Raw genomic sequence first — 27,928 nt, forward strand, 5'->3', positions numbered from 1 at the left:
CTCATTGCCCCTTTGGGCTTTACACTTTGTAATACATCTGGCAGTAAGCCCACAAACAGAAGTTGCAATGCTTTGCAAGTGCATAGTGTAGTTGTACTGTACATACAAGTGGGTTCTGAGTACTACATACCAAATCTTGCCTAAAACACATCAAACAATAACTGCAAATTAATAAAACAACAAGGAAGGAACTGGTTTAATTTAAAGATTTAGTTTCTGCCATCACTACACTATTTTGTTGGTTTTTATGGGTCGCCGAACAACAAACATACAGTACATAAGGTGTTCCTAAATGAATTAGCATTTTTTAATGATTCAGTTGTGAATGATTCAATTACTTAACACCACTTCCTGTACTGGCGTGATGATGTAACCTGCAAAAAGAGTCACTGAAAAATCCATTTAGCTAAAGCACAACGATAGTCTGTCTGGACTGCGCAATAAATACAAGCAGAGGGACGCATATATATATATATATATATAAAAATGTCCCAGTGGTGTGGACAAAATATCAGCCAATCACATTTAATGACAAACTTACTCCCAACAGAATGCAACAATGTGAATACAATGGATATTTGATAGAAATATTTGCTTTTACATTTGTAATTGTTTTTTTCACAATAAATATTCATTTGTTTTATTTCATAATTCATTTTTATGAATCATTTTTCGTTTTCATAGACAATGATAAAGGATCATCTCATCAGAAAGTGTAAACACAAAACCTCAACCCTCCCCCGGCTCTGAACTAGCGTTCTTCTATCTCACACTGTTAGCCAAACTTGACAGGATGTCCCTCCATCAGGAAAGTGTCCTTTAAAGCCATCTGCTTTTATTGATTCTGACTTCACACTTTCTTTTTTACACTCTGATATTTCCTTCATGCCTCTTCCTCTCGCTCTCCAAACATAGCGAGTTAAACATACTTGTGTTTAAGTTATTTGTATGTTTTTTTTATTATTTATTTATTTATTTTTAATGTATGATTCAGCCTTCGTTGCACTAACAGAAACTCTCCCTCTCTCTGTTTTTCAAAAGAGGATAAATGCTTTCATTCCAGACACAGGGATCTGGGGCACAATATATTATTTATAGTCTCTGTTGGTGTGATACATAAATAATTTGTTCCAGAGGGCTGGTGGGGGTGGGATTGGGGGAGGTGATTTGCAGTTTAAGTCCGGCTTCTTATGCTATTGAGTTACTATTTAAAATACAAACCATTGCTATGATATGCCATGCTAGCAGCAGAGGGTGGTTGCAGTACACCATTTAAATATAAACAGTGTTGGAGACCCTAAAAGATTCAGAATATGCTAAATGGATTTCACAAGAAAGCAAGAGGTATTTTGATTGGTTAAGCTGTTTGGCAGTCAATTAATGATCGTGTAAAGGCATTTTGTAAAGCCTGCCACGTGAAATCTCTGAGCCACCTCTGAATTCTGTGTAAAGATACATTGGAGCAGTAAATGCAGAAAATATGGAGTAAATATTTCAGAAATATTATTTATATTAAAAATGAGAATAAAATAAATTATATTACCATATATTTCTTAGTGCTTTTGTTGTTGCATAATTTCACAATATTTTGTTAGTTTTAATCTTGTGTTAATGCGTTTAAACACAACTTACCATTGATAGTTCATGTTAGTTCACAGTGCACTAACTGGCAACACATTGTTTTATTAAGTTGCTTATTAGCATGCATGTCACTAGCATATTGACTGTTTATTAGTATTTATAAAGTGCATATTAATGCCTTATTATGCATGACCACATTTTAGATCATTAGGAGTTTATTTTTTAGGAGTATTGTATATAAGTTCATGTTAACTAGTTACCCAATAAAGTGTAACTAATGAAACATTATTGTGGAACATTATTATTATTATGATTATTTAAATATATATATATATGTATATATATATATATATATATATATATATATATATATATATATATATATATATATATATATATATATATATATATATATATATATATACACACACACACACATATAAATTGTCACAGAACTGCTGCTGTGTAGGAGCATGGAGCAAAGGAGCGAGGAGATGTAGAAAAATGTTACTAATTTTAATAATCAAAAGGCCTGGGCCTGCATGGGTCAGCGGTGGCTAGCGGGCTTGAAGGCAAGCTGGTTCTGGATGGGTGTCAGATGCTTTCCAGACATCGGGGGATCCCTTCCCTCCAGCCTAGTCGAGTGGTGTATGGGAGGTCCATGGGGCGATGATAATTAGCCCCGATCCAGAACAGCAGGTTAATCGTCGCATCATCCAGCACCATTTTTGCGGTGAACCCGCAGAACTCCCACACATATTCCACAAAGGGGAGATCTCTGCGGGCTAGGGCTGTGAAACAAGCAGCTATTTCCATAATGCAGGGAAGGCTCCACTCACTTTTTGTTGGTCTGGAATTCTGTCATTTTTCAAATCCATTTCAGGATTGATGAGGCTTGCAACTCTGGTGTTGCTTGACAACTTGAATCGAAATGTGATCTAAGCAGCGCAGCTTTCTGTGTGATTATACCCTCAAGTGTATACATAACTATGAACAAAACATATTCAGATTCAGTCTTCACATAACACAAAGGTTCAGTTAGAGCATATTTCCGTGACACTTGCGTCTAAGTGCTTGTGTTAACTGCTGAATATTTGATGACTGAATGACCTAAGTGCTCCACATTATGCATTAACCATGTCCATCAAACTGTCTTCGTGATGCCCATTTGATGAATCATTGCTAAATACAACCCCACATGTCTCAGCTCACCACAATTCTTCAGAACTGATCGCATAGAGCTCACTGTGGAATGAAATGCATTGATTTATCTTCACAAATAGTATCTCTCGTTACTTGTTCAGAAGCGTTACATTGAAGTGGCTTGTGCACATCTTCTAAAATGTGTTTATCAGGGAATAGATAACCTTACTAATAATTACTGACTTTGATTACACTGAAAAATAAGCAGAATGTATGTCACATATGGAGCATTACAATCTTTATTACTACTCTTCACTACGGCTCCCCATCGCTTTCTCTTTTTCTTCATTGTAATTTTGCAGCCTCCATCAACAAGCTACAAGTGAGATAAAGGTTATATGCAAATGCCCTCATTATATTTGATAAGGCAGATGTTGATGAAGAATGTAGTCTCATCCTCCTTTTAAGACGGAATCTTTCGGAGTTCTTTCATCCTTTTGGTTTCTAGCCAAATGGCTATTTTAGTTCAGCAGCGCTGTTACATGCAATAGTGCTTAGTTGCAGTTGAATATGTATTACTTGTTCATTGTGTGCACTAACTAACAAGATCATTGCAGAGAGTCTTCCATCCTGGGCTGTTGCATAATGTCTGGTGTGAGGCCACATGTCATTTGCAACTTTTTTAAAAAAAAAACAATTAATATTTTCCAGATTTAATAAGATTGATAATACAATTCCTTTCAAACAGATTTCTAACTTTTTATGAACAAACTAAAATGTGTTTCTAATTGGTCTGATGTGTCTAAATTGGAAATCAATCAGTAAAACTGATGATGTTCTTACCCTATGAAACAAGAAAGCCATTTAATACAGTAATCAGGCATCAGAGCTGACAAAGAAGCCCATCTGACTGTGACATGTCTATGATTATTATATTATGTCATCAAAAAAGAATTCATTGCTGGTCCTCAGTGACAATTGGAAGTTATGCCAAAAAGGAATTATGCTGATAGTTTTAAACTTGGCAGGAGGCATTTCCAAACTTTTTTAATCCACTGTATATCTGTTTAAATATGTCTTTTTATTTTTTTTTGCCCCATTGGGAAATTAAGTGTGTCTGTTTTTAAGCATAACATCTAACAAATGAAAGCACTGAGGCATTTGTAAAAAAAAAACAAAAAAAAAAACGAAATTATGCAGTATGTATGCAGCTCCACATACACTACAGTTCAAAAGTTTAGGGCCAGTGAGTTCTATTTATATTTGTATTTCTTTTCTATTTTGTTTATTTAAAAGTATAATGTATCCCTATGATGACAAAGCTGAATTTTAAGAAGTAATTAGTCTAGTATTTAATGTCACATGATTATTCTGAAAACATTTCTTATTATTATCAATGTTGAAAACAGTTGTGCTGTCTAATATTCTGCAGAAACCATGATACGTCACATTTATTTGAAACAGAAATCTTTTGTAATATAATAATATATTATAAATGTCATTAATGTCACATTTGTTCAATTTAATGCATCCTTGCTGAAAAAAAGAAATACAAAATATTACTGACCAACTTTTTAAATATTTGCTGTATAAGTTAATCGGTCTTGTTTTAAGGATCTTTAGATTTTTTTTCTTCCCACTTTAAAACAAGACAAAAAAGACTAATTAAGTATTATTGCTGGAATGACATTCTAGATCATTCTGACTCAGTTTAACCCCCGGTTATAAACATTTTAATCCCAATTTAGTACTTTAATATTAATGCATCTCTGCACTCTCCCTTCTGAACCTGAACACCCTTCTCTTAAGAGCCATACAAACACAGCTGCAATCTGATTATGCTTCCCTTATTTTAGAAGAGAAGGTACTAACAACTGAAATATACAGTGCAAGAGATGTGGAAAAAAATCTCAGATGCTCACTAATGGCTTTGACCTCGAGTAGAGTGCTTATAAAACCCTAAAACTGTCTCCAAAATGGAAAATGCATACCAGTGTCACATCTCCCTCACCTCGCTACAACATTCGGAGTTAATGCTTTTAGATTTACACTTTATTGATTTACCAGGATGGGAAGTAGAGTAACTTGATTAAATGAAATCTAACCAGATTAAACAGAAACGGAAAAAAATTTGTGCATTATGGCTGCTATTTAGAGAATCACAACCACTATGTGGCAATTTTCTGAATTTTAGGTAAGATGAGAAGTTATTGTTGCTCACTACACAATGCATATACCCCATCTACAGTATTTGCTTATGGACAATTAACTGCTGGTCACATGATTACGTTATGGAATAACCATGGTTTAATTATGTGTTGTATAATGATGACTGACATTAGCCAAAGAATGCATAGACTAAATATGTCCTTTTGTCCTTGAAGAGAATTGAAAGACATGGCACACCCTGGGCCAGACAACCGAAGCGAAGCTCCCTGTGGTTAATCTCCAGAATGGAAACCTCCTTGTCTTAGGCATGTCTTCTCCTTTGTGGTAATGATAGCATCCATCCATCATCCATCCATCCATCCATCCATTATTTCTTTGTGCAATCATTCAAATAAGTAAATTCGTGACACTGACCATCTAAACTCCTTTGTAAAAATACTTTCTTTGATTTCATTGTAGCATAAATTTGATAATATATTTGTCATGATTAGTTGAATACACTGATCAATATATGAATGGATCGCACATCGCGTTCTAAACTGCCAGTGAAGCCAACGGAAGCCTACCGGCTGAGAGCACCATTGAGTCACATGCAAACCGTTGACCTAAAATCACCCGATTTGAAGCAAATCAGTCAAACGGGATTCGTTATTATGTTATGTGTATGTAAATGTATTTTTACTTCAGATGTTATCTGCAATGTTTATGGTCTTTTTGGACAGGATAAGAGATATATTTAAACTGTTATATTTAAATGCACTGACTCAGGTAACGATCCAACACAAAATATAGCTTATTTCTTTATAAACATAATTATTAAGGAATTATTAAACATGCTATTAGTATCAGAAATGGACTTACATAATATATAATATATTACAATGAATAGTACCACAGCCTCTGTTAATATTGCTCTATACTGAAATGAAAAGCATAACTTACTATCTTGGAAATAAAGCCTTTTAATGTCTTTAAATCCATGCTGTATATGGTCAATTATTTCTCAGAATAAATTATGATGTGTAACGTTATATTTTTAATGTCCTGATTGAGCAACATTTATTTCAGACTCTCCAAGTTCATGCAAATATGCATTACCATTTGCATGTAAAATGTTGTTAGCTAAATTAATAATTAAATTAACCACCATTTAAATCATTACCTGCTTCCAAATGAATGCTGTTAACGAAATAATTTTTGAACATTTGCACGTAGTGCCAAATTATGAATAAAAACACTATGTGTTACATATTCATTATATAAACAATGAATAACTATACAAGGCAAATAAAGGTCTACAAAGCATAAATCTTTCTTCAGATTTCAGAATGAGCACTTTGTCGTTTGTTATATACTGTATGTGTTGAGGTTGTGTCCGTTTTATGTTTATCATGTTCATGATGTTCGCTACTGTGATGAACGTAGCTTTTTAATAAGTAGGGGAAATTCCCGACATTAAAAAAAAATACAATTTTACATGCCTAGGGTGTTTGCATTATAAGAATATACAGAGATACTTCAGATTTATAAATGCTGACTTGTCATGTGATGATTTCTCACTAAAATCATACAATTTCCTATTAATTTAATAAAACGTTTACGCACACTAGGGTTTACCAATATGATGGCGCGGCAGCTTCACTTTCAAGACGTCATGAGCAATCCAGTTCTCTATTATAGATCAGTGGTTTAATATCATTATTAATATTGTAAATCAGAAATCAGAAGCATTTTCACTAGTGGTCAGACTTTTAGACACCACTGTACATGTTATAAGGTAAAGGTGCAAACTGCATCTCTAATGTACTGTGAGCAGGTTTTTACTGCAAAATAAGCAGCTGTGTCCATAAAGTGTCACACCCTGCTTTGAATAAGGCATTACAGTCCCGTTCCTCAGAGATGGATGTTGCCATTATTCTGAGGAAAGCATCATTCTTGGTAAACAGGCCACATCCTGGAGAAAAAAAAGGGTAATGTTTTATGGCAGCGTTATGGTATCTACTCTGCTGAGACTCCTGTACTTTGAAAAACATTGTGCTTCAATAATCATCCATCAAGTGTATGTCCATGAGCTATGCGCACATTCCTGATATACCATAACCTTTAAAAATTTCAAATGGTCCAGGAAGTAGGAGGAGCAGCAGAAAGGCATAGAAAGATGTTTAACAGCCCTGCTGAAATGTACCTTATGTTCTCATCTCAGGTGTGGGACGTCTTGGCCTAGTAACACTGTCAGGGACAGTCTTGAGTGGGAAGCTCCTCATACTGTTCTGCCGCTTTGAAAAATGGGACCTTGAGACTGAGCCATTATTTTTCTAAGCCATTGATAATCCCACAGTGATGTTATAAAGACCGTACTGAAAGAGATTCCACAATCTGAGAGACCCTTCGTGTAGTTTTGAAATAGCACTGAATCTAGAGTTTGTGTGTATATACAGTACTCACGCTGATGTTGTTTCCAACAGGTGACAAATAATAGCCTCAGGATTCATTCACAGCTTGAGGGAAAGTCAAAGAATTGTTTCTCCTTTTCAGTATGCAGAGCTTTCAAAATGCACAATCAGGGACGCATTGTGTAAAAATAGCTGTTAAAATGTATAACAATAGTCTCAGTTGAAAAAAAGCTGTTTTATAAAGAGCTTTCATTTGTTATTGTAAAGTAGGAGGCATGAGGAACGGCATGTACCCTCACTGACCCCTGATGTCCATCAGAAGTAGAAGGTGTGTTTGCCTGGGGGGAGTTTGCATCGTCTCATTACACACTCATTAGCATTCTGACAGCATTTGCATTTAAACCTAATGAGATGCGGTAAAGCTTGTTCTTTTAGAGGGTGCGATGCTTATACTCATTTTTCTGGCCAATCTTAAATTTCCATCTCGGAAGTGCAAAGTGTTTCTAATTATTCGACTGCTTCTATTAGGCTGAATGAAATGAGTCGAACAAAAAATGGTGAACCTGGACCTATCATCAAAAGAATGTACAATGGAGTAAATGGGCATGGCAGTTATTTCTCAAAATAAAATGACATCTTCACTTATACTTGTCTTTTGGGAGAAAAGTTATTAAGATCAAGGGCGATAGAGGATTTCATTTGATTGAAATGAAGAGGCCTAATCTCACTAATGTAATCTATCCAGCCTCAGACCCGCTTTCATCGTGTGTCACAGGCACAGAACGGCTTCATTTCCATTCGAGTACCCAGCGTGGACTTGAAAATGATTGCCGTATCACGACTGCGTGTTATGCCTCACAGCGAGTGACATTCTCCAATCCATATTTCGTCAACACACCTCTCTTACTCATTCGTTTTGTGATTTAGATTTGATTTCAGTCTCTGCTGGAAAACTTTCATTGCCGTGTCCTCAGATCCAGTCCTGTTAGTACTATTTTCATGAATACATTTCGGTTGAAATTTGAGCTTTCAGAAATTATGCCTTGACTATATAGTGCAAGCTACTGAGTAATAGTGTCATTTACATTAACATTTATTCATATGGCACACGCTTTTATCCAAAGCGACTTACATTGCATTTTAAAGGTTTCTAAATTTGACCAGTTCATGCGATTAAACCCATGACCTTGGTTTGGTCAGTTGCCATCTAATCAGCAGGATAATGATACTGTCAAGTGGTCATACTATCTGATCACCCTGATGGAGTTTTTTTTTGTGAACATGACTGGCTGGATAATGACCTACTTTACAGGTATATCAGTCTTTACTGTATGTTAGCTAGGTACTAAGTCTGAACAGAATCTGTCAATGAGGCGCATTATGTTTAAAGTCCTATTTTGGCACACTGACATAATGAGGCTGAACATGTCTTATAACCTATGGTCAATTTTCAAGTTTGAGTTCAAAGTGTGTATAATTTGGCAGATGGATGTTTCTAGCATTTTAACCCATTTCTTAACAATCTTAATGTTTGGGAGAACACCGATTGCTAAATTCCATACACCTGCAATTTTTGGGATGTCTAAAATGGTTACTAAGAGCTTGCCTGAATTCTGAGAACACACATGAATAGAAATCACATGCTATCTTTCAAGATTTGCTTTGACAAAATGGCAATAAAATGTAAGTTTTTTCATCTTTAATTCACAAACATAGCTGGCTTCAAGCAACAAAGGATTCCTCACCGAAGCCCTTTGGTGAAACCTTTCATAGAGTTGGGTCGGTGAGAATGTAAACGTATGTTTTAAGCAAAAAGATTGGCAACTAAACAGGAATATACAACTCCATCAGGGCAATAATTAAAGTACCAACCCAAATTCTACAGGTTGTTGCAGCGATGCAAAAAGTCACAATGTTGATCAGGGTCTTTCTTCTTGTTCTAATTCTCATTGTCATGAAAATATCCCACTACAAAATAATCAGCAGTTGTCTCTCATGTTACAGTATATTTGATTTTACACCAGCTCTGAATGATAATCTGGATCAATTCTTGTGTGACACATATCATGGGTCTTTTACACGACTTCACAGAGTTACAAGAAGAAGAGAGAGGGTCAGGAAAAGGTTAAGTGTGAGAAGTTTGACCACCAGTCGTGGTAGTGTGTGTGTAAATTCAGTAGGCAGTCTAAGAGCAAATCTTGATTCACCTTCACATCGATGATTTGTCTTGAAATCATTTTTTATTGCCGTGTTTCTGCGCTCTGAGGCTTGGCTACAGAGCTGTGGAACAGTGTACTGATTTCATTTCTTCTTAATTCAACAAAGATAAAAACGTTCATTAGTGTCAGATTTTTTTATGTTGTTGTTCTGGTTGTTGTTTTCTTTTTGCACATTTTTCCAGTTTATCCATCATCTCAGGCAAACTTTAATTGACATAGTACTGAGTAGAAAACTTTACGGTTTCCTAAAAAAACAACAAGGTTCATTTTTTTCTTCCACATCAAGGGAGCATTTCTTTTTATTCATCAGGTGTCCTCTAACAGGAAGTCATGATTGGAGCCGCCCGTAGAGAATGTTTTTGGGGCAAAAGCGTTCCCCTCAGAGTGATATTAGGCCCCGGGTGGCCAGCAGGGAGGGGATGAGAGATAGCAGAGTCAGCGGGAGAGTCTGGGCTGCGGGCAGGGGGCGGAGGGACAGCTGGCTGGATTGCAGATCCTCGCAAGAGTCACCCTGGCATTGGGTCTTCTCGCACAGTACGCCACCAAAACCGGCCAGACACTGGCAGCGCTGGTGGTGGTGACACATGCCACCGTTCTGACAGCGCAGGAGCACGTTGTCACACACTCGAGCTGTGGGGAGCAGAGAAAAAGAAAGGTGAACACACACCGCTTCCTCCCCCTGCCAGGAAACACTTTCCAGGGAAAAAAGCGCATCCATCAAGATGATCATCAGGTTGCTGTTTGTGTGGTTGTTTATGATGAGCTCTGGCGAGAGGCTCAGCGGTGACTTTTAAGGGCACCACAGGGGATGTTAGTCCCACTGTAATATTGCAGAAGTGATATGATTAATCATAGAGTGAGAGGTGGGATTTGGGGCAGGACATATATCTTTGTATGACATTTTTCAGTGTGTGACCAAAATTGAAAACAACACTGCTGACTTTTGGCACATCTCTGGTATGAAGCTAGTGGTGGAAGTCCAAATTCTGCCAACATAATCTCATGGCAATTCATAATTATTTTACATTTTAGCAAATTGGTGGCTAATTAATATGGATTATTATTTCTTTTTCAAAAAATCATACGAAATAATGATATTAGGTTGATGCTGCACTGCTGGTGACTCCAGGTGATTAGTGCGTTTTAGCAAGTGATGGTTACAGCAGACTCAGTCAACACCTACCATTAAATGAAACTGAACCTTTCAACAATGCTTTTCCTGAAGCTGGATCCATAATCGAAAAATTTATATAATAAATAAATGCCATATAATTAAAATTCAAGTTCAAATTCAAGATAAACAGGCGGTGTGCAATAAAATGTATGACATGGTGCCAATCCAGTCCGAATTGCTCTAATCTCCCTTCCCTTGACCTGTAAACAAGTTCTTTAGTGGAAAAAAATTAGATTGCTATTGCATTGTACTAGCTTCCATTATTGAGGGAAATATTTGCTTTGAAAGGAGAGACTGGACTATTTGCTCAGAAACTGGGAGTAATTAAATGCTGCTTTCTTTATTCAGATGGATTTCATCTAAATCCTCTGAGAAGCAGGGACAGAACAAAACTGAAGAAAACTAGCTATGAGCAATAATGCTACTAAAACCCCTACTTAAACCACCCTAAGCTTAGGTCTTAGTTGGTTTACAATGGTCTCCCAGCCTGGCCAAACTAGTGTTTAAGTGGTTACATTTTTTTAACTAATTCTCTAAAAAAACAGTCTGGTTTGGTTCCAAACTCGCCACAAAACTAACATCAGGGGCTTTCGCACAACGTAATTCTTAGTACTTAACTTTGTCGCACAGCCATCATTCGAGCCATGTTGCTTCAACAATCAAGAACTGTCATTAATGACAGCAAGCAGACAGAGGAGTAATTACTTTGACAAATTAATCTGTTCAGTATTGAATTCGTGTCAGATTATTGCTGTAAATAAGGAGCATGGCATTTTAGGAATACTTTGCTATTTTTGTTCTTCACTGATTTACTTTATTTCCAGATATTTTAGTTTTGAGCTCTCTCTCATATCATACTACTAGGTTTCCCTAGGTACTAAAGCACTTACGCACATGCAATCTTCATTCTCCTGACAAAATAAGAGACGTAGAGATTTATACATATATAAAATGAAAGATTTAGATTTTACTACAGGTCAGCTTGTATATTTTCCTAAAGAGCATGATCTATTTAAGTCTGCATTTTGTACTATCAAGAAACCATGTTTCTAACCACTGATTGGGAACTGCCTTTCCAACCATACACATTTTTGATGCAGTTTATTGGAACTATGGTTTGTGCAACATTAAATCATTGAACTATGATACGTTGATGTAATTTGTAACTATTCTGTTTTTGCATGCACACCCCAGTCAGGGAGACTAATGAAGACCAGCAAACCAGCTTAGAACAGTTTGAAATGTTTTTGTCAGTAGAGAATGTATGAAAGGCTGTGCCTTTTCATAAATGTAGTCACAATTTAAGGGCACTATAAGGCCCAACACAAGTACAATAGCATAGCCATCATAAAAAGGTTGCTGCAAATTAAAAATATAGAGAAACAGATTTTTTTTGTGAGCTGCACAGTGACATGGTGAAGGGTTTTTTCGTGTCAAAACTGTTACTGTATTGCTAGAAAACTGTATTGATGAATCAGAAACCATTTTACCATTTATTAAAAATTTACATATAATTTAAAAAGTAAAATACATTATATCCACAGTGATTTGACTAAGATCTCATTTTATTTTTTTTCTCTATGCTTTTCCATAGTTTAAATATAGACAGTTTTTCTGCACTATTACTGTAATTCTACTATAATACAAATGCATTACTCCAAAAAGAGAAACTTTTAAGCATTTTAAGTGCTGAGGGCAATTTCAACACTGAAATATCACTTAAAAAAAAAAAAAAAAAACGTCTCTGCACGAAATGATGTTTTATTAACAAAGTTCGGGAGAAGCACGAGCAGATAATTAACACATGTGGAGAGCACTCAGCAATCAATGGTAAGAGGTGTATATATACAGCAGTCTCACCTCAACTCATTTGACAGTCTCGCAGCATCCCTCCACCACCCCTTCTCCACACTTCTAGTCCTAAACCACTTATATAGGTTAGGGGGGAGTACTCTGGGTTCGGGCCGAACTCCGAGCTCGGAGCCCTCCCTCTGGACAGCACGCCAAATACGCATTAAACTTTACCCTCCCAATTGTATGTAAGTGTGTACTCGTGAAAAGACCATATGGCATGGTTTAACTGGTGCTCAGAGTTTTGAGTGACAAGTCTTGAATGATTTTGCTGGGATATAAACTTTGAATCTTCAGGCTTGGAGTTTACTTTGTTCACCTTGTATGGGATTATCCAAATGCTGACAGGCCTCCAGAAGACCCTACAGAGCTATTGTCTTTCCATGAGCATCTGTACCCAACATTAGCTTCGGGCAAAGGGTGTAGTTCAATGTACCCAGACAGACAGACCCCGCTGCTGCAGCTCCTTTGACTGATTCTTTCTTTAAATATGTACGTGCACTGAGAGAGCATTGAACACACAGACACTCGCATCTGTCCCGGTCTTCATTTTCATCGTCAGTGACGTGCAAGGTCATCCTTCACATGTAGTGTACAGTGACGTAGATTGCATTTGCACTTGTGCTGTGCTTTACCTTCTGACCTAAGAAAAAAACTGAGGTGTGAACCCTGGCCAAGCTCATGCCTTTCCCTTGGAGGGATATGTGCTGTATTGCGTCTTCGCCACGTACGGAGACTTTTTCACATATTAATGGAACAGGCAGCTCCTGACTTGAACAATAGTGACGAATGCATACGACATATCTATCGGTTCCCTGACAGGTCAGGTTTCAGTGTTCCTTACTGAGATGAACAATTGGTGTTTAATGGATGAGACTAAAGATCTTCAGTTTAGTGGTAACACTTTAGACAAATGGTGAGTAATTCATAGGTAACTATGCAAGAAATAATTCAGGACAAATAGTACTAAAGTAATTCTTCAGGAACTACTATTAATGAATATGGAAACATGATAAACTAATCAGTAAATAAAAGCGAATATAGGGCTGAGGTAATTCTTAATTATTAATTCGCAACATTAATGTGTCCTAGACGTGAACAATTGTCTGTTTTATTGTGAACATGGTCACTGTGCAGGAACTACTAGTGATCTGGATCATTATTTAAATAAATAAATATACACAGTACATACATAAATGTATATATGTATTAATTTATCTAAAATAATGGTCCAGATCACCAGCAGAGTACCTAGAGTGAGTAACTTGAGAAACATTAGTGGTGAATTTTATGACCATGCTCAAAGTTTTGCTCACGTATCAGAAATGTTAATGTTTTCATTATGTAGTAATTCATCGTAGAACTTGATGGTAAAATTTCTAATATGTCATAGTTATTTAGTAGTTCTTAATAAGTTTCATTTCATTAAGTAATCATTATTATAATTATCTCAGTCCCAAATGCAGTACCAAAATTGCTCATTTTATTAAAGTAAACAGACAATTATTCCTTATTAGGTTTAGGTATTTTCTTTTCACTGTTAAATGTAATGTTTAGCAAATCTCAACATAATTATCCTATTTCTTTTTCTTTTTCATTGTAGATTCATTGTTTTATTTTTTATATATTTTGACAAAATACCATAAAATGTGCAAGCCTATTTATCTGAACAAGCACATTTATAGTGTAGGCTAGTTGAAATGAGCATTGTTTTCTTTCTTAATGGAACAGACCTGTAATACATTTTCAGGCTGTTACCCACCATTCGAAAAACCCTTTTTTTGGAATAAAATAAAGAGAACATTCACTAACAGAATCACATAAGACTATTTTGTGCCTTCTGCTTATATTCCCATATACATCATAAAGTCCCCCCCCCCCCCCCGATTGATTATTAGTCTTTTTTCCCCCGTTTGATATTTTCCACCACTTTTCTTTCCTTTTATTATTATTATTTTATTATTTCTCTTAATCTTTTTTTATGGTCTGAGTGATGGTTTCTCCACTGTATTCATCTGCTCAAGGGATTAATATCAATCAAGTCTTTGAAATCAGTGTACATAAACCTACTGCCATCTCATCTTATTTTCCTCACTTCTTTCTCTCTTCTATTGCATGAAAAGGAAGAAAACAGACACTTGAGACTAATTACATTTGAGAGGTTATTAGAAGAGCCCGATATCCGGGAGGTCAACATTAAACACTACTGTCTGCTTACTAACAGAGGGTTTGGATCTAGAAGATGCAGGTGAAGAACAACCAGACAGATTCTCACAGTCCTCGGTTTTGTTCTGCTACTGGTCCTGACAGAAAAGAGACCACTCTCTATTGCACAGAATCAGCAGGAGTCTTTAATTTTTTTCCAATCCTCAAAGAAATGTTCTTAAAGGCCCAATGAAATCCAAATAAGAGTTGTGTGGCTTTTAGTTCATCTTTAAGCTTTGAGACCTTCCATATGCTAGAGACAAAATACATTTCAGTAGCATCTGACTAGCATTACCAACTGTCAAATCACAGTGCATAGCATAATGGATTTTTGAATATGACAACATACATTTTTTATGTTGTTGCTTTCTAATTCTAAGCATATCGTTGTCATCAACAACCTTACAACAAACTAACTGCAGACAATGAGTCGCTCAAAACAGTTTCTTGGATAGTCTTTTGAGATTTGAGGCTAGACTGAAATCGTAGAGGAGATACAAGTATACCCAAACAAAGGCACTTTGTTAGTTTGAGGGTTTGTATCCTCAAGCTAGAGAGAAGCCCCGCCAGAAAACAACAACTGTGGTTGGATGTTTTACAGGCATTAATGAGATGATTTCTGAAAGTCTTACCTTGATTTCGGTTCGCTGCTCCAAGTGAAGAAGCATTTGGTCGAACTTGAAATGAAAAATAGAATCAAATTATTTCTTGCAGTAATATTTAATTATCTATAGTCCACAACTGGCTTTTTAGTCACTTTTATGATCAGATCTTAATAGAATTCTGGTTTGCATATTAAAGTATCCTTATCTATATAAAACACAAATACGATACAAATTATATTCATTATGCCATGAGTGGAAAAACTCACCGGAGGTGCCAAGATTGTTTGGGATACCTGGAATAAAAGAAAGAACAAGCATCAATTAAACTACATTAACAGAAGCAAAGAATCAGATAAATATGTGATAACCTTGCTTCACAGCTTCATGTTTTCAGTGAGGATGTCAGAAATGGAGGAAAAAACATAATCAAACCAGCTCATATGATTCTGGCCACTCTCTGATTGTAATAAGCAGTTATGTTTGCCATAGTATCATTACTTGCAATTACAAAACTGGGTAAAAAACCTGCTGTTTCAAAAAGAAGACTTGCATTTGCAAGGCTCAACAATGTTTTTCTTTTTCTTGTCCTTTTGGGCCAGTAGCTCATATTTAAATGGTTTCCATTCATTCATTCATTCATTCATTCATTCATTCATTCATTCACTCATTTATTCAAAAAATTTAATCAAAGTTGTTAGGTTTTATTTCTAAAGAATATTTGTAATTATAAAACTAATATTTTTAATGAAACTGCAAAATAAAAAAAATATGGGATATGTTGTAAAATCATTAAATTTAGACTAAATATAAACTAACGTATGTCGTTTCATCACATTATGAAATAATACAAATGGCAGTATATGGGATTTTTTAAACAATATTGAAGTTTCCAGGTATGTTCCAGATACTCATTAACTGTTTTTCCTTTACTATCCACTCCAACATTTAAAATAAATACAAATATGAATTGTGTGATTAAAAGAAAAGGAACAGTTTGCGTTTGTCTACAAAATGAATTGTGTAGCTCATTCTAACTACATGCAGCCTGCCAGAGTGTTTTATGTTTTTTTTATTATTCACTAATCAGTGGTGCTGTTAGTTAGCACACATTTTAATAAATTATTTGACTTTTCTATCCATCAGATTCAACTCTCACGGCATATCATTGGCCCCCCTACAGCAATAGCGACTCAAAGCTAATTGGGAATTCTGCTCACCTGAGCTATGAATGACAAGCCTGGAAAACAGGCAGAAGTGGACAGCTGGTAGATGAGCTCAGTGTGCATTGATTAAACCAACACACATCTTATTTATCACAAAAGTACCAAACACACATAATTCTTCCCTTCTCAAGCACCTGTTCTTTCCACATGGGGCACAACAAGAGCAATCCTCCTCTGCAAACAGAAGATCAAGATCTTAAGGTTCTGTCTGGTTAAGGCTGGCACACATGCTTTAGAAGCATTTCAGGCATTTTTGCTGTTTATATGAAGCATGCAGCTGTATGCAATGCTAATGTGACATTTATGCATAAATGAATACGAGCAATTTCTCAAACATTAACAAATACACTAGTACATAACATTAGTTCATTAACATTAACATTATTAATAATAGCATTACATGTAATCGTTATTAATAATAAATGTGATCAACAATAATAATACACTAAATACACTGTTAAAAATCCAATTTAAACTCAGGAAATAATTTGGAGGTTTAAACACATTCTCAATTCTCAACCTCAATGATTACCATTTTGATGAGGCTAACAGTAACCCATTAATTAGAAGCTAGTGTACATAAAAACGAAATCTCCTTTACTCTGTCTGGCAGTATGATGCCGGTGTAAAGCCGAATTATTAGACGCAAGGTCACATCTGTATGAGCAGGGTCCTGCATACTTAACACAGATAAATTGTCCCTGTGATCACGGCAGAAAACTTGATGACAGATGAAAGCTATTATAGCTTAATTAAATTGAATTTAAACTTATCTTTATATGAGAGCCATATGTTTCATAACCTCACATGTAATATGAACAGCATAGGAGAAGTGGCATGTTGCTGCGACCATGCTCATCTGCGGGGAAGAGAAATGATGCAACAGTCGAGGACTATTGATTTCACCAAAGCTGCAGGGGTAGTAATGTTATTTGGATTTCATATGCAAGCCTGTTGCAGTGTGGATTTCTTGCCAAAACAGGTGCTAATATTGCTTTTGATATAGGTGGTCCTTGGTTTCCTCTGTCGGGCACAGATGTGTCCTGGTATTGGGTTTTTAATAACTGGCTGTCATCCTGAGCTCTGCCCCTACATTATGAAGGCCTTCATAACGGGGGGAAAGGCTAGAGCGATATTAAAGGCTTTCAAAAGCATGTATACTCATATATAACCACATTCTCACTCACACAAAAGCATTTCAGGTGCACTGAATCTAAAATTGCCATTCAAAATCACACATGCATGGCTGCAGTGTTGAGAATGTGGAAAAGAAGAATCATATGTCACTGCTGCTTTCCTCCTTATAGCCGTAAAACATCCTTTGCTTGTGAAGGCTTGTGCTTGATGGCAGTGACTTAGTTTTGAGTGGACCTGCACTGAGGGGGCCAGAGGGTTCTCCTCCCACCATCTGGACAGTGCCGAGCCTCTCGCTGTCCCTGAGCTACAATTACTGACTTCATTAGATTTATTAGGGCAATGAGCCCCCTGCCTTGGGTCGAGAACTTGACAGATGTGCCACTACTCAATGCCAAGATGAAGCTAAAGAAGAGGATGACTTCTGGCTATCATAGGTTGGGAGAAGCACACACACACACACAGACACACAGACACACACACACACACACACACACACACACACACAAAAGCGCATAACATAAAATAACAGAAGATAATTGACAGACATGCAGAATATTATATTATATTATATTATATTATATTATATTATATTATATTATATTAAATTATATTATATTATATTATATTATATTATATTATATTATATTATATTATATTATATTATATTATATTATATTTTATTTTATTATATTATATATTGAATTTGTAAAAGTCTTTAATGATAATCAAGGCTGCATTTATTTAATAAAAATCCATAAATAAAAGAGTATATTGTGAAACATTATTGCAATAAAATGACTATATTAAAATTACTCAAAATGAATATAATTAAAATGAATATATTTTCAAAATGTAATTTATTTCTGTGATAGCAAAGCTGAATTTACAGTAGACTTCAGTGTCACATGATCCTTCAGAAATCATTCTAATATGGTGATTTGGGGCTCAGTTTCTTTTTATTACCAATGTGATTTTTATTTAATGTATTATTAATAATTTTTTTAAATTTTTTTTAGGATTCTTTGATGAATAGAAAGTTCAAAATAACTATTTATTTCACTGTAATTTCTCGAGGATGATGCAATAATGTTTGAACATGTTTCTTTCGTACATGCTTTTGTTTATATCTTTACCTCCCGATTTCAGGCAGGGTTATTATTGTTAACTAAAATGATTATAGTCAACTAAATAAAACTAAAATGACCTATAAAAAATAAAATAAATAAACTGAACTTGGAGCTATAGAAAAACCCAAGTTTCTGTAATTTGTGCTGCCTACAGGCTTATTTTTGGTCCTTTTTTGTTGCTCTGAAAGTAAAATATCGGTGTTTAAAAAAGTAAAAAAAGTAAAGTAAAAAAAGTTTCGAAAGTAAAGTTTCGGTGCTTGATGGAGCGCTATGCTTTCCCGTGAATCATGTTGAGAAGGAGATGGCAGGATGTACTCACAGATATTGGCAGTACCCTTGGGGATGGGCAGATAGGAGCCCATGCTCCATGTTCGGCCCTGGTAGTGTCTCTTACAGCGTGTGCAATCCGGCCCCGTGGTGTTGTGTTCGCACTCGCACCCTAGCTTCCCTTTGTCAAAAACACAGCTGTTGGCATGGAGATTGCACTTGCACCTAACAGGATGAAGAACAAAACATAACAAATGGCAAATGTCAGCACAGGCTACTTTTTCTATGTTGGTGGCGTGAACAAAGTACAAGCCGCAATGTTGGACGTCTTATCGGAATCATAATATTAATTTATTTTGTGATACGTTCGGAGCCTCTTTGTGGCATATCCATTACAAACTCCAACCTTTAACGTTGACTTCCCACGATGCAGCGGAAGCGAGCTTCATTATGCCATTAAAAACATAGCTCATTTAAGTGTGCCCCTGCGGAGAAACTGAATAGAAGCGTGGGTCACATCTGTGACACAAAAGCAGAATGAAAGCCTCTCAGTGGTTGGGCTTTAACATTGAAAAAAGGGAAAGAATAAAAGAAGTGGAAAGTCTATCGACACTAACAGCACCTCTTCAAAGTTCCTCTGATGTCTGCCGGGAAAGAGATTTTGACTTTTGAGATTTCAGAGTGTTTAGAGAGCATTAAATGTAAGAGAAAACCACGGTTTCTGAAGTCTGGAGTCTATGTCAAAACAAGGATGCTTTTCATGGATTTTATTTTATGGGAAGACACAAACACTGACTTTTCAAAGTTGTAAACAAAACAAAGATTATTGGAGTGCATTTTACACGGAAATACTATTCCAGTTTTTCTAAATGTCATGTTTAATTCGTGGTTTGTGAAATTGACTAACAATCTCTGAGTGAAATTTGTTTCTACACCATTTTTTTCAGTGCATGTGTAGTTATTCATCCTAATTTCCTAGTTAAAACGATTGTGGATGATTATCTTAGCTGCCACTCGAGATGAGTGGTCTCACTTTCCATATCTACTAAATATAATTTGCAGTCATTGATTTTGTCATGAGACAAAAGGTTCCAACCGTGTTGTTTACTTCTGACCTCCGCCTCCCTGTGTGATGGGCAGCGGTTAATGAGATCATTGAGCATTTAGGATATGCTACACCTCTCTGGAGGCTTTGTGTTCGGTATGATATCAAGGCAGTGTTTGTTTTTCTGCAATGTGTTCATAGAGGACTTTTGCTCTTTGGAGAACCGCGGCGGTGAGGATATGTGGCTGCCTCCTGCTGTTAACTCGAGACAGACGTGTTACAGAAATACATCCATTCCCATTGACTTTCTACTTTTCGTGACATTGCGCATAAATGATTAATAACTGCGGGAAAACAGTGGAACAAAACCTCTAATTTCAGCTTTCATGATGGTCTATTTAACATCATATGGAACTACAGTAAATGGTTTCGTCTGCATTGACTTTGATGGACCCATTCAATATCTTCTTTCAATTAGACGATTTTAGAAAGTATTCGGTTTTATTATGCTGTGAGCTTCTGTGTATGTTTTGACGTTAATACGTAAAGGCTACTTTCCAATTTCAACATTACTGAAGTGCACGTATTCATCACCTCTCTGGAGTATTATAAAGAGTAGTCAATTAAATCTCTTCCATATCTCTAATCTGTGGATGTATCTAACCGTCCTTCATCTAGATAGTAAAAATCCCTAAAGTGCTGTGCTTTGAGATCTGACCCTTAGGTTAATTAAAAACCAGACGAAACTGGATCATCAAGCCGATGTCACGAAGTTCAGTGTATCTGCGGCGCAGCAGCGAGGGATGTGATGCTTTTGCCGCTGGCATTGTCATATTGAAATTGGAGGGACCGTTGAATATCATTCCATGGGTGCCTCTGGGAGAACGCCTGGCACAGCAACCATTTGTGCTGGCAGAAAGATGAAAATCCATTTAATAATTCTTTATTGGCCTTTTTTCTCCTTGCTCTCCCACACTGGGCTTTGGCCATTATCTAAGAGTGGCACCACTCAGTGACTCATTTAATTCCACTCTCCTCCCTCCTGTTATGAATCGAGGACATAAGTGTTTTGCTTTGCGCACTCGCTTTCTAAAGATATGGCTCAGGGCGTTATACTGAGTGGCATTGTCTGTGAGGTATAGTTCATAAGTCATATTCATGAATTTTGGCCACAAAGGGGCTTCTTTTCACTATTTGAATGAATCTGAGAAATGGTTCTGAATGAGAATAATATACCCTTCGTTTTTAGTGTTTTAACGGAAGACGTGTGTGGCTTACGTTATAAAATCAAATGATGCAATGCCCTCTAAATGTTATCCCTCACAAAGAGCCGTCTATAATCCCATGCCCCATTACTATGAAACATACTGTAGCAATGTCTGAAATATATGGTCTGTCTTCAGAGGAAGGAGAAGGAAGACTTTTATGTCAGTTTCTCTTGTTATGTTTCATCCTGACCTTGGTTTCTCCGGGAATGTGTTTCCATTTTCTCTGTGTTTGAGTTCCCTATAGCTCAGTGCATAGTATTTGTGAGACCACCCACTATTAGAAATACATCCTATGCATTTGCAATATTTATAATATTACTATATTTAAATGAAATCACATATTAAATTATTATAAGCTCTGCTGTCCTTAATGCCAAGGTATTTGTACTTAGCATCACATCGTTTCTTTTGTTTTATGTTTTTGTATTTTCCTTTTTATTATGCTCCATGTCTCATAAAGAAAAATTCCAGTGTGGTAAAGCAAATAACAAAAAACTAGTGCATGGCAATTTCTTCATTATTGTTTTTATGCTGGAATACCATAAGTTTATTGAAATTATGCATATAATTTTCTATAGTGTTATTACTTAATGGCCTCTGCAAATGAGACTAAATAACAGAGTTATCTTCATACTGATGTGTATCACATTGTCAGCCATATTTTGTATTGTTTGCGAATGCCTACGGATATGAAAGCTGTAATGTGAAGTCTTACCTTTGGATGTAAGTTAACAGTGCACTCAGTAATTTTTACCTTATTAAATGTTTTATCCAAAGAAATTACTATATTTATTATGTTGAATATATATTATTATAAAAGCTGATTTATTTTATATGAAGCAGGTCATCTCATTGGAAGATCACATGACCATGTGACCATTCACTTATGTCTTTAAAGGATGTCAAACTCAATTCCTGGAGGGCTGGAGCCCAACAGAGTTTAGATTCAACCCTAATTAAACACACCTAATCCAACTAATCAGGTTCTTCAGATTTGAAAACTACATTGTATGTGTGTTGGAGCAGGATTGAAACAAAAATCTGCAGGGTTCTGGCCCTGCAGGAATCAAGTTTACACCCCTGGTCTATCCTGAGTTGTGACCACAGAAGTGACCTCTATATGTTGTATTTTACTCAGAATATATAGTCAAAATATATAACTGAAGTTAACATTTTTAGTTGATTATTTTAATTCTGAATTCATAATACTGGCCATTTAAAGATTGCTCACTTTAACAAACATTAGTTATGCAATGTGTAAATGTGTAAATCCTAAAAACTGAATGACGCATATTTTCAGGAGTGCATACATATTCACTGAACTGATGCAAACACCAAGGAGAACTTCAAGGGGTCATGTGATGTTGCTAAAAATAACATTATTTTGTGTATTAGATGTAATGAAATGTGTTAATTTATCTATCTACAGTGCAACCAGCGTTGATTAGCTCTAGGCATGACAAAGCGGATTTCATCCACTTTTGGAAGGCCAAACAAAGTAGTTTCGCTTTCACAATAAAACACACAGTGTCTCCTTGACATGGTGCTGGCTTGCAACAGTGAGAATAAGGTACCGCCTTCTGTCTTTGCGTGTACATTTGGGTGGCGTTATGCAAATCTTCCCACACAGTGACGTAGACATGTGGGGGCATTTTAAAACGAGGCATTTTAGGAGTGCGTAGACAATTCTTAACTTTAATAAAGGATATCTCTTTGGATTTGAGACTTGAGTCTTTGCAACTTTACAGATCTTACGCACCAAGAGTTTGTAACATGCCAAAGAGAAAGGAAAAGTTTAAATCGCATCATATGAAACCTTTAAATATTTATGAGCGATATAAGAAGACTTTTTGGCATGTCCTGTAAGTAAACTTCAGCAGTATCTGTGAAAGTCATAGGTTTACTCATGCTGTTTGACCCCTGGAAACTTTCTGCACCTTCTGGCCTTGAGGATTAGAAAGTCTTAGATGTCTTTGCACTGAGAAGCAGACTTGGACTCGAAATGTAAACTAGTGGAGGCAAAGAGACATCTGACAGCCATCTCATCAAAAAGGAAGGCAAGAGTATGCTGTACATGTCTGTCTTCCTGAACTTCACAGATGTAGCTGAAGGTTCGCTCGCTTTTGTATGTCAACCAACCTTAGTTACTCTCGACATCTGCCATAACATTTTTTTGTTGAGCTTTGACTGTGATGTGACCCGTATCAACAGGAGAAGTAAACACAGAAGGAAAAGGAACAAATTTAAAAGTGAGATTTTTGTTAACAAAATTGCTGAACAAAATGCAAAAGCATTGAAAAATTACGTTCCTTGTTTCAAACAATCCAATCGTAGTCCATAATGTTTACCCGCTTTGAGCTGCTTGAACTGAAGCTGAACACAGAAGGAACACAAAAAACTGATCAGTGCTCACCCAAATGTATCATTTACATATGAGAATACTCAGATATAAGCTCTATAAGAAACACAATACTTTAATTTGCTTCTGCACAAAATCTATATGCATATTGTCATTTTAGTAAAACTGACTTAAAACAAACGAGTATGACAGAATGACGAGTTTTGCATGATATGATACATGAGCAGCAACATGTAAGTCTCACAATTGTATTTTAACATGCCCTGTGCCTTCTGTGTATTGAAACTTTAATAACAGCCATGGCCACATAATTCACCATTGTGATGCTGTCGAAATGAGGATTCCTATTAGGACTGACTGACTCTGCGTGGTGGCCAATTTCCTAACTCATCTGAGTGGAATGTAATACATCTCAGGCAAATTGTTTGTGTCTCACCTCCAAATGTAGTCGACCCTGGAGGGGCTCTCCAGATTTCTGGGGAAATATTAGGAATTCATCACAGCCTAATTCGCCTACTATGATTATTCCACTGTGACTAAATCCGATTTGAATTTGTGGCACTCTGGTTGGCATTGCTAAGAGCTACGCTTGCAATTTGTTTCAACGACAGGCCCTATTATGAAGCATTTACTCCGATCAGCATGAATATTATGCTAATAAGGGACTCTGTCCCATCCTTGCCTTGATCAAACACGACCTCTTCCTCATCTTCAAAGCTGCTTGGATAAACAGTGAAGCGGGGACACAGCATATGTAGAAGTATGTGTTAAAGTGCTATGATTATTGATAAGTATAGCAGCGGAACGGTTTCTGGGACAATGTGGAATTAAATGGTGCGTAAACATAATAGAAATGATTGACATTACTGTGCTTTTCAATATAATTTAATCAGCATATGCGTATTTATATTCACATAAGTTCTGTTATAACAGAAAACTTGCATAATGTTGGCTCTAAAGCAGCTGGGATAAATGAATAATGTAGTGTTATTTTTGAGACTGCAAAATGTGTTGATATTCAAGTTTACTGCAGTGCCTCAAGGGAGAGTTTATGTTGATGTTTTTTTTTTTTTTTTTCAGTTGCTCGTTTATTATTGATGACTGCAGCAAAGCCTCTCATTAGGCATAATTAAATATCTTAGATGTGACTCAGAAATGATTGGCAAGAAACATGGTCAGACAAACATCTGTTCTCAAAAGCTCAGCCTATGACTTTCAAATCAAGCCTCACGCGAACGGAGCAATTTGCAGTTTAACAATCTGAACTGCTATTCTGAATCGCACTCTGAGGAGTTCACGAGAATAAAATATAACATTCAATATAAAACTAATACAATGTTAATGAATTAAAATGTGAAATAAATAATAATATAATTAAAAACATTTCTGAAATGTTTTCATATTCACTGTGATTTTGCATCAGTGTGAGTTCAGGGAACATAAATCACATGAGTGAAAAATGAGGATAACAGAAGGGTTGAACTACTAGGTACATCTTTGTGCAAGATGCTGTAAGTTGGCACTCTTTGACGTGCAAAGCATTTATTTTAGTTTTACAGCACAAGAGTCTGATGTAGTGATGTAGCTTTTACAGGGATCTTTCCTTTGGACCGTTTCATCTAAATAATCTTTCCTCAGATCATGCATATTTAAATTGGGGTGCAAAAAATTAAAATATTTATATATTTTTTATTGAATATGAGATAATCCTAAAAGTGGAGTGCTATGCAAAAAGATCTTGAAGGCAGTTTTTAGATCATGAGTCCTTGCATGGCCTGTTTTCATTTAGCTGTTAAATATTCACCAAATACCAGTCAATGAAGGGATAGTTCAGCTGAATATTATATTATTAATTCTATTAAATCTTTCATCCAAACCTGTATGGCTTTCTTTGTTTTGGTGTAACACAGAATGCGAATTCTGAAGAATGTGCTGGTTGCTCTTTTCTATATGCAGTTTATACATAATAAATATTAGATTAGACTTGGCCAATGATATAGTTTACATTTTGTAACAATATAAGCATTTAAGTGTTTGCTATATGGTATATTCTGGCCTGAGTATTCTTAAATATCCAACTTTATAAAAGAGGTGGGAGATAATATAGCTTACATTTTGCAACAATAATATATATATACATTATTACAAATTATTACAAATATTACATTTTTTTTCTGTATTTTTGATCAAATAAATGCAGGCTTGATGAGCAGAAGAAACTTCTTTCAAAAACATTAAAAATAGTAGTTTCCAAACTTTTGGTCTGTACTGTGTGTGTGTGTGTATGAATGTATATATTAGGGCTGCACGTTTTTAAGTTTTTCATTAACCGTTAACCGAGGCCCTTAGCGGTTAATACTCGGTTAACCATAGTGTGCCATAGTAACCATAACCATAGTAATTTCCGGACATTGGCCGAAAAAAAAAGAAATGTCCGACAAAATTTAATCTCTCCGGTCAAATTGTCCTATTAAAACTGCCTAAGGCCGGTGACACACTGGATGCGTGGCGTGAGCGCCGCGTGTCTGAAGCGTCCCAGAAGCGTGGCGGATTCTGTGTCTTTACACACCAGAAGCGTGCCTGACGCGGCGCTGGCGCGCTGCTGCTGTAGAGGGAGACCGTTGACAGACCAGGCTCATGTCTTCATTACAACATATACTTTTTTCTACACACCTACACGTACGCCTACTGATAAAGGACACCATCAAAAGTATTGACGGCGAAATAGACTATATTTGACAGGTGCAATATTTGAAAATCGATAATTATTATTATTTTTTTTTTATTACATTTATATCTGAATTTATGTCAACCTATAGACTTTCAAATATCAAAATATCAGGAATTCATATGTATTTGTGTACAAAATGACATTTAAACACATTTTCCTATTATATTTAGCCTGGAAAAGCTTCCAACACGCGCGCGTGTCGCGGTAAAAATAGGCGTCTTTTCTATTTCTAGCAAGCAAGCGTTTGCCGCGCGGCTCGAGCCGCGCCTGAGACGCGCGTCTCACGCAGGCGGTCTGTATGCTCTAAACTGTTAACATAGGAGCCGAATTAAAAACCGACACGCCCCGCGGCTGAGACGCTTGCGCCACGCATCCAGTGTGTCACCGGCCTAATAATGCCGCCCATTAACACAATCTGAATTTGAGAATAAGCCTAAAATGTATAAGGCAAAAGGTAACAAGCAGGCTCCGCGGCCGCCTCGCTAAGGCTATGACTATGACTATGTTTGACACGCAGGCGTCTCACGCAGGCAGTCGGCAAGCTCTAACCTGTTAACATGGGAGCCGAATTAAAAACAGACACGCCACGCAGCTTTCGCCACGCATCCAGTGTGTCCTGACCGGCCTAATGATGCCCGGGTGTTGGCTGTTGAGATTACAACAACGAGGTTGTACTTGAAGTATATCTAAGCACTGTATTGCAATACTTGCATTTTGCCCAGTCACTCTCAATTTTAAAGTGCTCCAACGCTGTACTTTTTTTTGCCCGCGCGCTTCATATTTGAAAAATGACGACTTCTTGTGGACATTACAAATGTCTGGGAGCGCTCTGGCGGTCTCTGGTGGTGCAAAAATGTATTACAACTAAATTCAATGCACGCCATTGACGTCACTTAACCGAGCAAAATGTTTCACTCGGTTACGCAATTTTTAACGGTTAATCGGTTAACCGGTTAACCATGGACACCCCTAGTATATATATATATATATATATATATATATATATATATATATATATATATATATATATATATATATATAACAAATATCAACTGCTTGATTGTTTATATTTTTTATATATGGGTTTGTATGAGTATTGTCACAGCCACACCTTCTACACTCCCGGAATCGGACACTTACGCCACACCCACTCGTCCCCAATCACCCGAATTCTGAACTCCTGTGCATCATCACCAGAACCACATATAAAGCCATCAGTCACCATCACTCATCGTCTGGTCTTGCACCGATCTCCTCACTTGCCTGAACGCCATTATTAAACCTGCCTGAACTCTTGAACCCTCTTCATCCTCGTCAGTCTTCCTGTCCCCATCGTCTTCATCTGAGCACCATCTGGATCACCGTTCACCATAAGGGAAGTTGTGTTGTCACCGTTCTATCCACGTGTCAAGATTCACCTGTGTCTGAAAC

At 36.5% G+C, this 27,928-nt stretch overlaps 1 protein-coding gene across 1 annotated transcript in view; it reads right to left on the reverse strand.

Moving 5' to 3' along the window:
• Window positions 1-8,972: 8,972 nt before the first annotated feature.
• LOC113115692 (netrin-G1-like) overlaps window positions 8,973-27,928 on the reverse strand; it is a 63,596-nt gene continuing 44,640 nt past the window's right edge. The window contains exons 4-7 of the mRNA XM_026283244.1: window positions 19,147-19,319; window positions 15,607-15,633; window positions 15,368-15,412; window positions 8,973-10,135 (exon numbers count right to left, since the gene is read on the reverse strand). Coding sequence (XP_026139029.1) covers window positions 9,885-10,135; window positions 15,368-15,412; window positions 15,607-15,633; window positions 19,147-19,319 — 496 coding nt within the window. The 3' untranslated portion in view covers window positions 8,973-9,884. The remainder of the gene's footprint in view (window positions 10,136-15,367; window positions 15,413-15,606; window positions 15,634-19,146; window positions 19,320-27,928) is intronic.

Source organism: Carassius auratus, chromosome 2, assembly GCF_003368295.1.
Source record: "Carassius auratus strain Wakin chromosome 2, ASM336829v1, whole genome shotgun sequence".
Lineage (NCBI taxonomy): Eukaryota > Metazoa > Chordata > Actinopteri > Cypriniformes > Cyprinidae > Carassius > Carassius auratus.